Source organism: Triticum aestivum, chromosome 5B (genome assembly GCF_018294505.1).
Source record: "Triticum aestivum cultivar Chinese Spring chromosome 5B, IWGSC CS RefSeq v2.1, whole genome shotgun sequence".
NCBI classification, from domain to species: domain Eukaryota; kingdom Viridiplantae; phylum Streptophyta; class Magnoliopsida; order Poales; family Poaceae; genus Triticum; species Triticum aestivum.
Genome location: NC_057807.1, coordinates 637115791 through 637129266, shown reverse-complemented (window position 1 = coordinate 637129266; position 13476 = coordinate 637115791). Strand labels below are relative to the sequence as shown.

At 47.6% G+C, this 13476-nt stretch overlaps 1 protein-coding gene and 1 pseudogene across 1 annotated transcript; one reads left to right on the top strand and one right to left on the bottom strand.

The window, feature by feature from the left end:
- The first annotated feature begins 1346 nt into the window (after positions 1 to 1346).
- Positions 1347 to 2968, top strand: LOC123117303 (putrescine hydroxycinnamoyltransferase 1). The gene has a single exon (XM_044538082.1). It carries the CDS (start codon positions 1465 to 1467, stop codon positions 2824 to 2826), a length of 1362 nt encoding a protein of 453 aa, XP_044394017.1. The 5' UTR covers positions 1347 to 1464; the 3' UTR covers positions 2827 to 2968.
- A 711-nt stretch (positions 2969 to 3679) lies between these two features.
- Positions 3680 to 12276, bottom strand: LOC123115148 (cytochrome P450 72A11-like; annotated as a pseudogene).
- Positions 12277 to 13476: the final 1200 nt, after the last annotated feature.

Sequence of the window (13476 nt, the reverse complement as noted above, 5' to 3'; positions counted from 1 at the left end):
GTCAGTATCTTCAGGCTCCCAGAGATACTCATGGGGCTGCTGTCAAACGCATTCTTCGTTATGTTCAGTTCACCCTGACATTTGGTATGCATATTCGGCCGACTTCCTCTCGGGTCCTTTCGGCCTTCTCTGATGCAGATTGGGCTGGTAGCCCAGATGACAGGCGATCCACGGGGGGTTATGCAGTATTCTTTGGCTCTAATTTGATCGCCTGGAGTGCTCGGAAACAGGCTACTGTGTCACGTAGCAGTACTGAAGCTGAGTACAAGGCTGTGGCTAATGCTACTGCAGAGATTATTTGGGTGCAGTCTTTGCTTCAGGAGTTGGGTTTGTCTCAACCACAGCCTCCTATTCTTTGGTGTGATAACATCGGTGCTACATACCTTTCTGCAAATCCAGTATTTCATGCCCGAATGAAACACATTGAAGTTGACTATCACTTTGTACGGGAACGTGTATCACAGAAGCAACTCCAGATCAAGTTTATCTCATCTAAGGATCAACTTGCAGACATCTTCACTAAGCCTTTACCGCTGCCACAGTTTGAGGCTTGTAGGCGCAATCTTACCCTTCTTAGTTCTTTAGAAAGTGGCTAAGATTGAGGGAGGGTGTTAGACTATGTATAGCTTCTGTACCTATGTACGTATATGGTACATATTGTAACACAATCATTATATATAATGAGATAAGCCACCCCTAGAGGGTTGTGCTGGTTCCCCAAAACTTATTGTCTTACAGGCTTGCATGGCTAGAAGCATGAACTATTAAGGAACAGAGGATCAAGATCAGTGTACTTATGGGATAGAAATAGTACACTGGTGATTTTTTTCTTTTACCAAAGTAGTATGTTGGTGATAAAAAATTCCATCGATTTGAAGGCGGCTATACACGTGATTAGCAACTACTCCTATAAGGGGAACGAGATCCTCTAACATCATGAAGGGATGTCACGGAAGCTACAGTACTCTGACATCCCTTCTTCACATCCATATGATTAAGCCTAAAATGACTTAAATTAATTTGCAAATTACAAATCTACTGTATACATTTACAGAAATTACATACAAACAAAATTATGGTGCAATAAAATTAATTTCAGATCGTGACATCCCTTCATGATTTTAGAGGATCCGTTCCCCGTTCCCCCTATAAGGTAGTACCGGCAATATACGTATATATCATGATAGTCAATGGACCCCGTTCTTGCAATTGCAGAGGATCTGATTACTAGCATCCAACTCGAGCATCTGATTCTCCGGCAAGCATATCGATGCTCCTTTCTCTAAAAATATTTCGATCGAGCATCTGATTCTCATTGCAACAACTTGTGGAATTTGACGCTCGATATTGCACTCCATGGGCTGGCCAACTCTTTCATTAATGGAAGTGATCACTGGACTCTGTGCGCTCTTCCTAAAAGAGTAGAAGCTCGACATCGACCTCACCTCAATCAGCAGGGGGGAAATGGGTGCGGTGCTATCAAAGAAAAGGATAAGGAAAAGTGATGCCGTGGTGCAGGAGGTGAAGGTGGTGGAGTCGTGCATGGTGGCACCAAGCGCGCAGACGCCTAGGCACGGCCTGTGGCTCTCCCCGCTCGACCTCATGCTGGTCAACAGAGGCCACACCCCCACCGTCTACTTCTACCGCTCCGAGTCCGGCGGCGACTTCTTCGACGTGGCCAGGCTCAAGGCGGCGATGGCCAAGGCTCTGGTGGCCTTCTACCCCCTGGCCGGCCGTCTCGGCGTGGGCGGCCGTGACGGCAGGGCGGTGATCGACTGCGCCGGTCAGGGCGCGCTCTTCGTCGCCGCGCGCTCCGAACTGGCCGTCGACGACTTCAGCGGCTTCAAGCCGTCGCCGGAGCTAAGGAGGCTCTTTGTTCCCCGCGTCGAGGATTACTCGCCTCCCGTCATGTGCGCCGTCCAGGTCACCTTCTTGAAGTGCGGCGGGGTGGCACTAGGGACCGCGCTGCACCACGTCGCCGCCGACGCCATCAGCGCCTTCCACTTCTTCGAGACGTGGTCCGCCTTCTCACGGGACGGCGACGCGGCGGCGGCGGCGGCCCTAGAGCCCCCGTTCCACGACCGCACCCTCCTCCGCGCGCGCTCCCCGCCCTTCGTCCACCCGGACGCGCTCACCGTCTTCTGCCCCAAGCTGAACCTCTCCACCGAGCCGTCGGCGAGGCCCGTCGTCAGCGAGGCTTTCGACATCTCCAAGGACCAGGTCGCCGCTCTCAAGAGTGCGTGCGTCAGCGGCGAGGGCGGGCGCGTGAGCACGTTCTGCGCCGTGAGCGCCCACGTGTGGCGGTGCGTGTGCGTGGCCCGCCGGCTGCCGCCGGACGCCACGACCCGCCTCACCTTCCCGGCCAGCGTCCGGCGCAGCCTGAGGCCGCCGCTCCCGGCCGGCTACTTCGGCAACGGGGTCATCTGGCTGGGCGCCGCCGGCCAGGTCCGGGACGTCGCCTCCTCGGGCTCGGAGGGCCTGCCCTCCGTGGCCGACCGAATCAGGGGCGCCGTCCGCCGGATGGACGACGAGCTGGTGCGCTCGGCGGTCGACTACTTCGAGCTGACCACGGAGGCGGACAGCAAGCCAGCGCCGGGCCGCATGGCGGAGACGGAGCTGAGGGTGATCAGCTGGCTGGGCATGCCGGTGTACGACGCGGACTTCGGGTGGGGGAAGCCGCTGGCGATGCTGCGCGCCGAGGCGGAGCGCGCCGGGTTCGTCTACCTGATGGACGGCGGGCAGGGCGCCGGCAGCGTGCGCGTCGTCATCTGTACGGAGGCCGCGATCCTGGACGACTTCCAGCGCCTGCTATATGCCAAGTTCTAGCTCTAGGCGACGCCTGACATGAATGACGCCGGTCCTGACGCTGAGGTGTTCAACAAAGAAATTACACTTGTGAAATTGTACTGTGATTATGCAAATAATTATTCTGGGCATTAGCAAAAGCTTCCTGGTTTGATTAGCGTAACCATACGGCCATTACAGGAGAATACAGCAAAAGTAGCATGCAACAAGAATAGGAATCAAACTCGTTGGCATCATCTTTTAGCCTGTGGATGAAAGCGTGGAGTATTTCGTTTATCTTAACGATTCCTTTTTTGCTTGCAGGTACAGAAACTCTTGTGATCATGCAACTTACCTTCGTTTATCTGCCTTGTCATCTGTTCTGATTGACCTTTGTATCTACAGAAAACAGAGGATATTGGCCTAAAAACAGGGGATGTTACCAGCTACTCCTACAACTTAAAACCACACAATTAAGATGTGCATGCAGAACAACTTAGTTACTGCATATCTATATGTGTCTTAATTATTACTGTACACGCCTAAATGACACAATCAAGTATAAAAAAGGCGAACCAACAGATGGTTAGTTAGGAGAACAGTCCTATCCTCAGACCACCAGGATCCAAGTCTTTATGCTTGCATTATCTTAGATTTATTTTAGAATATCCAGCGATGCACGTTGAGTGAGAAGAGACATTCTCGTCTGACTATGAGGCATGTGCGATGACTTGCGTCCTAAGAAAAGTATTAAAAAATACTCACAAGAATCCTCGTGTAAAATCAATATTATAGTACTTAGACGGAGAAAATACTTACCGCACGTCTAAATGTGCTTTTACAAACCCGTTTTATTTTTGACAATGAGCAACCTATCAATTTTGTAATATGCAGCTCAATGGAGCCTCTTGAGGCTGAGTTGCGCGCCGTGCTCTGGCTGCAGCATGCCAACGGGGAAGGGCGCGTGTGCGTAGGACGGCGAGAGCTCCAAGGAGAAGCGCCGCAGGATCATGGCGAGCCCCATCTTGGCCTCGAGCAATGCGAAGCTCTGGCCGACGCAGGTCCGCGGGCCCCACCCGAACGGGAAGAACGCCGGCGCGTCCGCGGAGTATTTCGTTTATCTTAACGATTCCTTTTTTGCTTGCAGGTATAGAAACTCTTGTGATCATGCAACTTTTGTTTATCTGCTTGGTCATCTATTCCGATTAACCTTTTTGGGTTACGGTGTTCTGATTAACCTTTGAATCTACAGAAAACAGCGGATGTTGCCCAAAAAAACAGGGGATGTTACCGGTTAATCCCACTGTAAAAAGTGATCAAATGCTCCTCGGGTATGTCTAGATCGTCACATCTAGATGTGCCCTAATTATTGCACATATGACTCAATCAAGCATAAGGAGAAAAATAAAAATAAAAAAGAAAATACCCAAACGAATCTCTGCGTAAGATCAATGACATACTACCCCTGTCCTAGTTTATTGGTCATGTTCGTATTTTATGCAAAAACTTGAACATAAATTTAACCGACAAAATGTTAATGAATCTAATCAAAATTATATTGTTAGATTCGTATTTGAACTTAGCTTCCATTTTTTGTGACATGTATTAAAATTTTGTTAATTAAATTCATGATCAAAATTTGACACAAAATACTTAGTGAACAAATAAAGCAGAACAGAGGTAGTAGGACTTAGATGTACAATACTTATGGCACGTCTAGATGTGCTTTAGCAAAACTGTTTTCTTTATAGAGGGAGTACAACTTAAAATCACACAATTATGATGTGCATGCAGAACAACCTAGTTATTTCATATCTAGATGTGCCTTGTTTATTGCATATCTAAATGACACAATCAAGTATAAGTAAAAGAAAATATCCACAAGAATTTTTGTGTAAATTTAATGTTATGAACTTAGACAAAAAAGTACTTATGATACATGGACTCGGCTCCCCTGACGTACTGCAGGGTGCAGTTGGGTCGCTGACAGGTGGGCCAACTTGCTTTCGGGCCCACCTGTCAGTGGCCCAACTGCACCCTGCAGTACGTCAGAGGAGCCTCGTCCATGATACATCTAGATGTGCTTTAACAAATCCATTTTTTTTTGACACTGAACAACCTATCCATTTTATAATATGCAGTTCAATGGAGCCTCTTGAGCCTGACTTGCGCGCCGTGCTCTGGCTGCAGCATATGCCGACGGGGAAGGGCGCGTGTGCGTAGGACGGCGAGAGCTCCAAGGAGAAGCGCCGCAGGATCATGGCGAGCCCCATCTTGGCCTCGAGCAGCGCGAAGCTTTGGCCGACGCAGGTCCGTGGGCCCCACCCGAACGGGAAGAACGCCGGCGCGTCCGCCGACGCCTTGGAGATCCCCTCGGCGAACCTCTCTGGCCTGAACTCGTCGGCATCCGCGCCCCAGACCTCCCTGTCGTGGTGGACACACAGCAGCGGCAGCACGAGCACCACGCCCGCCGGGTACCTGACGCCCCCGAGGTCCATCGGCTTGCACGTCTTGCGCTGGAGCGCGGTCAGCGGCGTGTACAGCCGCAGCACCTCGTACAGCACCATGGTCACCTGCAGATCAAATGCGGTTGAAATCCAGAGATGCGGCATTAGATCCATCCATTTTATCCTCTAATTGACGAAGATAGTACCGCTACTTACGATCTTCAAGTTCTAGCTCTAGGCGCTGCCTGACATGAATGGCGCCGGTCGTGACGCTGAGGTGTTCAACAAAGAAATTACACTTGTGAAATTGTACTGTAATTATGCAAATAATTATTCTGGACATTAGCAAAAACTTCCTGGTTTGATTAGAGTAACCATACGGCCATTACAGGAGAATACAGCAAAAGTAGCATGCAACAAGAATAGAAATCAAACTCGTCGGCATCATCTTTTAGCCTGTTGATGAAAGCGTGGAGTATTTCGTTTATCTTAACGATTCCTTTTTGCTTGCAGGTATAGAAACTCTTGTGATCATGCAACTTACTTTTGTTTATCTGCTTTGTCATCTGTTCTGATTGACCTTGTATCTACCGAAAACAGAGGATGTTCGCCCAAAAAATAAGGGATGTTACCAGCTACTCCCTCCGTCCGGAGATACTTGTCATCAAAATGGATAAAAGGAGATGTATCTAAACATATTTTAGTTCTACATACATCCCTTTTTATCCATTTTGATGACAAATATTTTCGCACGAAGGGAGTACAACTTAAAACCACGCAATTATGATGTGCATGCAGAACAACTTAGTTATTGCACATCTAGATGTGTCTTAATTATTATTGTACACGTCTAAATGACACAATCAAGTATAAAAAAGCGAACCAACAGATGGTTAGTTTGGAGGACAGTCCTATCCTCAGCCCACCAGGATCCAAGTCCTGGTGCTTGCATTATCTTAGATTTATTATAGGATATCCGACGATGCACGTTCAGTGGGAGAAGACATTCCTGTCGACTACGAGTCATGTGCGGTGACTTGCAATCTAAGAAAAGTACTAAAAGTACTCACAAAAATCCTCGTGTAAAATCAATGTTATACTAGTATTTAGAAGGAGAAAATACTTACCGCACGTCTAGATGTGCTTTTACAAATCCGATTTATTTTTGACAATGAACAGCCTATCGATTTTGTAATATGCAGCTCAATGGAGCCTCTTGAGCCTGAGTTGCGCGCCGTGCTCTGGCTGCAGCATGCCGACGGGGAAGGGCGCGTGCGCGTAGGACGGCGAGAGATCCAAGGAGAAGCGCCGCAGAATCATGGCGAGCCCCATCTTAGCCTCGAGCAGCGCGAAGCTCTGGCCGACGCAGGTCCGCGGGCCCCACCCGAACGGGAAGAACGCCGGCGCGTCCGCTGACGCCTTGGAGATCCCCTCGGCGAACCTCTCTGGCCTGAACTCGTCGGCATCCGCGCCCCAGACCTCCCTGTCATGGTGGACACACAGCAGCGGCAGCATGAGCACCACGCCCCCGAGGTCCATCGGCTTGCACCTCGTACAGCACCATGGTCACCTGCAAATGGGATCATAACTTATGGGATGCAGGCAACATTGGCACCATGGTAAGATGAAGATAGTGCTGCTACTTACGATTTTCAGGCGACCTAAGCCATCGTAATCTGGAGTGGTGCCGGCGGAGAAGACCTGCATGACCTCCTCCCTAGCGCGGTCCTGCCACTCCGGGTGCATGCAGAGCACAACCATCGTCCACGTGAGCAGCACCGCCGTGGTCTCCATGCCGGCGAAGTAGAACAGCTTGCACTCTCCGACCACGTCGTCGGTCGTGATGCCATCTCCCCTGCAGCGCGCCATGTTCGACTCCAGCAGCAGTCCGAGAAGGTCGTCGCTCGTGGCTTTACCGGCTCTCAGGGCATTCTCCCTCTTGGCGATGACGCCTTTCAGGATCCTCCCGATCTCCGCGGCGATCTGCCTCATCCTTCGGTTGGCTTTTGTAGGCAAGAACCTGCACGCAAAAAAAAATGCATCAGTACAGTCTGCATCTGCAGTCTGAACTCTCAGACCACGTCGTTGGAAGGGAGAGTGATCAACAAAGAACTAACAGGTAACCAGGGATGTGCATCTTGCTCATGGCCTGCATGGCGAGCTCGATCTGCTCCCCCTGGAGCTGGAAGATTCTCCTTCCTTCGAGGTAGCTGCTGCCGAACGCGGCGCGGGAGATGACGTCTCCCGTCAGGCTCTGCATTTCGGGCCAGACATCCACCTCGCATGGAGAATCCCCTTCGGCTAAACCTTCCCATCTGCATACCAGCTCCGTGCAACACGCGGCGAAAGCCGGCAGCATGCGCTGAAAGTTTAACACAAAATTGGTCACAACTTGAACCTGAAGCCCTAGAGCAGTCTACCATTCCAGAGACGGAATGGAAAGATCACCTTGAGCTTTTCCAGATGGAAGGCGGGGTTGATGATCCTCCTGTGCTTTGCCCACTTCTCACCCTCGTGGCCACCCACGCCGTTGTGAAGCATCCTCTGGAGTCGGCCGAGGTTGAGCTTCTCTGAGTGGCCGGACTTGTTGGACAGAACTTCTCGCACCAGCTCAGGCTTGGTGATGGTCACTCTAGGCACCGGTCCAAGCCAGGTGAAGGACATTTTACCTGTCAAATGGTTTGGGCAATCACAGGGAAGCTGGTTAGGCTTTTTTTTGGTAAGGATGCACATTTCCATTTTCAGTTAGTGCCTTGTTTTTTAAGTGGGGATGTGGGAGTATATCAATCCGTTAGTTGAGTGGAGGAGACTTATGTATAAGTGGTAAAAAAAACTTATTCCAGCCTCATCATAATGCTATTTTCTAATATACACGTTAAATATTTCTGAAATACACTTTGAACATTTTTTTCCTATTTTTATTTGTCGGTTTGAAAAATACACAAACATATTTGAAATGTGAGAATATTTTCTTCTAATAATGAACTTTTCTTTATTTTTTATGTTTTACTTTATATCTTTCTTTTTATTTATTTATTTCCATTTACATTTCTTCTTATTAATCTCATTTTTCACTTTTTAAAAACATGAACAGCTTTCACAAAATCAAGATGAATAATTTTTAATACACAATGAACAACTGAACATACATGATAATTATTTTTTCTAAACACGCTATCGTTTTTAAAATGCGTGATAATTTCAAAAGGTAATGAACATTTATTAAGTAGACGCCGAACTTTTTTTTGCCTACATACATGATTAACTTTTCTTAAATACACAGCAAACATTTCTAAATATGTGAGGAACATGTTTTAGTTACATGATGAACATTTTACAAGACACGATACACAACAATTTTTTTTTCAAAATATATTTTATATTTTACAAGCTACATGAACACTTTTTTATTTTAAAATTGTATATATTAACGTTTTTTACAACACATGAACACTTCTCTTCGTGCACAATACATTTTATAGAAGTACATGAACAATTGTCTTGAATTGCGTGAACATATTTGTTTACAATTACATGAACATTAAAGTATTTAATTTGTTCCACACAAAAGTGGTATGGTATGGTGTAATGAATAGTTGTAACTAATATTGTGGTGCAAAGAGACAATAATTTAGCTTGAAACTGTAAGAGCTTGCTTCAGTTTTATTGGGCTCGCCCAGTTACAGCATTAGCGAGTGAGACTCAGAAGTGCTCGCAACTAGCGGGAAATAGACGTGCCCCAACCTCTGTGCATGAAATAGGGGTGCTCCAGCAGAAGTACTCTAGGAGGAAACCAGCGTTGGGTGCTCTCCTCGTATATGTGACACACATAAGATTTTTTTTCCATTTTTTTTACTTTTTCTAAGATATTTGCATATGTTACAAGTTGTACTTTCATTACAACTTTAAACATTCACCACGCATTTAAAAATGTTCATTGAGTGTAATAATTTAGGTCTGCAATTACATAACATTGTTCGCCACAATTAAAAAAAATCAGATGTTTTAAAAAATATTCATGCAGTGTAAAAAATTATTCATAGAATGTTTTTAAAACACAACTAATAAAAAATATTTGTGTCATTTTATAAAAATTTTCTAACCCTTAACACATGTTTCCACATTAATCCAAATGTTCATGACATTTATTAAATATTTAAAACGTGTTTAAAAATGTTCAATGTCTATTTAAAAAAATATTCAATTTGCATTTTACAATTGTTCAACATGTATGTGGATAAATATTCAACATGTACTTTAAAAAAGTCAATGTGTATCTAAAAAGGGTTCAATTCTTATACGAAAATGGCTCAATGCATATTAAAAATCAATATGTAGTTTGAAAAATGAAATAAAAAACAAAACTGACAGGAAAATAGAAATGCCAAAAATAAATAAGCCAATGAAAACCGTAGAGAAAAACACATGAAAGAAAAAAAAAACTTAGAACCTTCCCAAAACTGGCCAAAAGTCAGGCGGAAGGTACCACGAAACTTGTCCTCATAAGGTTCCCAAGACCGTTCTCATTTATTGGGCCAGTCCACGTTCATCAATGCCTATAGCGCAAATGTGGTCTCGGATTAAGGAATTTTTAGCATTTGCACAAACCTCGAAGCACTCCCTATATGGACTGGGCCATTTTTTTACTGTTTTGTTTCATTTTCATTTTTTATTTTTTCTCTTTCTCCTTCTGTTTTTTTACTTGGTTGTTTTTGTTTTTATTATCAATTCTTTGTATGTTTATTCCTCTCATTTCTTATTTTAAAATAAATGAACTCATTTGGGTAAACATGTTAACTTTTTTTTCTAGAGTGTATATATGTCCACATGTGCATGAACCTTTTTTTAAAATGAATGTTGATTTTTCAATATACACAAACTTTTTTTTTGTGGCATGAACATTTTTTAAACATAATATGGTCGTTTACTTCGACTATATGAAAATTTATATTGAGGACTTGAGGTAAACCAACATTATTTGTTGTCACTCTATAAAATTATCCATTTTAACTGACATGCAACTATTTCTTAAAATTTACTATTACACATAAAACATTTCTTTGAACAAAAAAAAGGGAAGCTATTGGGTTGCACTAGTGATCGGCCCATGTAGGAGTTCAGTAGGCATTTTAGCATCTATTCATCGATAGGAGGAATCGCATGGAGATTCCACCTATAACATTAGATTTCAACATATAGTTGAACAACAAGTACCCCAAACCCTATGCATCCATTAAACTCATGGTTGGAAGTTTAGCCGTCATCACATTTTCAGGTGGATCATATATTGTTGGTTGTCAAACACAGGGTGGCGGCATGGGTGAATTCTCAACCGTTGCTCTCATCCTCCTCCTCCTCCTCCTCCTCCTCCTCCTCATCATCATCCCCCGCTCCACAAGTCGGTGATTGAAATTCGCTCAATCGACTCTGGCGTACGGGATGGTTATCTCCCGCGACATGAGGCCGGACTTGTCAGCACGACTCGAGTGGGATAGTGGTGGTTGCCAGAGAAGCGGCTCTAGCATGAATGAATCTGGCGGTGATGCTTTCAAACCGGCGATGGCGACGGTTGCCTCTCAACCCAACCTTTGATGTACGCACCTCGACATGTACGAGGTAGATGCATCGCAGATCCCAATCATTGCCCCTCCTTTTCTCGGCAACAGGGCTGGAAAGTGGTGCATCAGTGGCTCGGTACGGGGCGGCGAGATCCTCCACCTACTTCCGGTGGTTTCACTGGCGGTCCGAGCATGACTTGAGCCGTGTCACTGCAAGGATCCAGCTAACGAGAAGTTGTTGGTTGGTGGAGAAGTTGTTGGCACAAGTATATAGGTTCTCCGAATGACCATCGAGATATTGTATCTGGCTAAATGATGCCTTGTCTATGTACTTGCATCGTACCCTTGTTGATGATGTTGGCTCGAAACGTGTCTTCAGGATGAAAAATCTCAAGTTTGATTTTTGGTTGAACTGGTCAAAAACGGCACACATGTGACGATCCCTTCTTGAGGTTTCATCAAAGTGTGGTGTATAATTATTTTCAGCCACATCTCAAATGGTGGATTATGGTCAAATGGCATAGAGTTCATGAGAGCAAAAATGCTAGACTTATGGGAATTACCCCTGCATGCCAAAGTTATGGGACTGGGTGTCCTAATCTCATTGATTCTTTACATGTGAATTCAGTTGTGGGACCCAAATAATGATAAATCCTAGGTCTCCACCTCATCTTTGTAAGTCCTTTTCGTAAAGCAAAGCTCATGAGAGGTTTGTGGAGATATTATTGGGAGGTAGGCCCGATTTGGATGGCCTCGAGCTTTTTCTTTATTTATTTTAAGCTGTTTTTTTATCAACATGTGATTTTGATTGGTATTGTTGAATAACTAATAATATATGGTTGTATGCATCAATCGATGCAAATGCTGGAGGTTATACTCCTTTTAAAAATTATCACATTTTGAGTTACCTTTTGCAATTGTACTAGTATTGAGTTAGCCTTTCGCCTCCGGAATGATGCTGTCTACTAAAGTGCCAGTAGGAGTTTTCTTGCTACAACTATTCTGACTAGCACTCCTATTTCCCGGGACTCCACAGTTCTGGTTGTTCTATTCTGTTACGCGAACTTGCAGTACAGCTGAATTGGACTCTTAAATAACATCGTGTACCCGAAACAAAATGAATCCAGTCAAAGACGAGCGTCTGACAAGACTAGAGAAATTTCGAAGGGTAAAGCAACACGTACCGTGCTCCTTGGCGGCCTGGTGGAGGAGCGGCATCGCCCGCGGCACGACGTCGTGGCAGCCCAGCGCATGGTCCGGGACCTCGCCTCCTTGTTGAGCTGCTGGCTGAGCTGCACGGAGGCGGCCACCGGGCGGTAGGCCGTGCCGCGGAGGCCCTGCGACCGCAGCGCCCGGTCCAGGCGCCGGGGCCTCCACCACGCCCACTCCAGCGCCCGCACGGCGCACCACGCGATGCCCGCGGCCGCGACCGCGTACAGTACCTCCAGTGTAGAAGGAACCGGCGAACCCATCATGCTCGTCGCCATTGTTAGAAGGGAGAGAGAGGTTTGGTGGAATTGTTCGTTGTATTGCTTGATCCTCGTGGGCATTTATATAGGAGTACAATCATCTACTTGGAGTACAAGACAAGCCAGAACAAATCCTAGTCTATCTCGTCTTTCCTAATAAACATTATACTCAACATCCCCCCGCAGTCATAACGGTGGCGACGCAGACGGTGAGACTGGAGAAGAATTCAAAGGCAAGCCGACGGACACCCCCCCCCCAGTCGTAACGGTCGACGCATCGCGAAAGGCGTGGCTGGAGTGGAAACCGACGAGGTTGCTCAAGCAGGCGGCAGCCCTTTGTGCCGTTTGTCGAGGTAGCCGAGAGCGTGGGTGATGGAGCCGTGGTCGAGGTAGCCGTGCGAAGAATGCCGTGGTCGATGTCGAGTCGGGGTAGCCGGTGTCGAGGAAGTCGCCGTGGAGCCGCGGGCGCAAGGAGGCGCCGAGTTAGTCGTGGGCGCAGTGGTGTCGAAGTAGTGGTGCGCCAGGAAGGAGATGATGTTGACGACACGTCGCGCCGGGTTTGCCAACCCCGGGGACACATCATAGACGAAGGCACACGTCGGTATTGCCAGCACCGGGCATGCGTAGAAGGACGAAGAGGAAGTTGACGAAGTGCCGCTCCAGACTTGCCAGGCCCGGGGACACGTCGTGGACGAAGGCACGCACTGGTGTTGCCAGCACTGGGCATGCGAAGACTGGGACCTGCACGAGCTGTACGCCATGTCGAAGAAGTTGGAGAGGCCAGCAGAGAAGGACTCGGCGACGATTGCGGCGTCCATCGGCGCAGGGCCAATGTCACCAACGGTGGCCGGAGTAGACGAAGTGGTCGGGGTAGATGACAGCGACGCTGGCGATGGGCTGGTGCTTGGATGAAGACGAAGGGGGTGGACGGGCAGCGACGGCGGCTACGAAGGTAGCGGCGGCGGCGGCCAAAGAAGAGCGGCGGCGGCCAAAGAAGAGCGGCGGCGGCGACTAGGTTAGGAGTGCGGCGGCGGTGCTCGAAGTAGGCGAAGAACCCTGATAGCGTGACGAAGACCGACGCGGACGGTGGTGTTCCCGCGCCAAGGGAGACGGCGCGGCGCATACCACGGGGGGTCGACGCGCTGGGACGGTGTAGTGGACCGCGGGCCGCGGCGCTACGGCCCGTAGGGGCGACGCAGCGGCGGCGGGCAGGTCCGG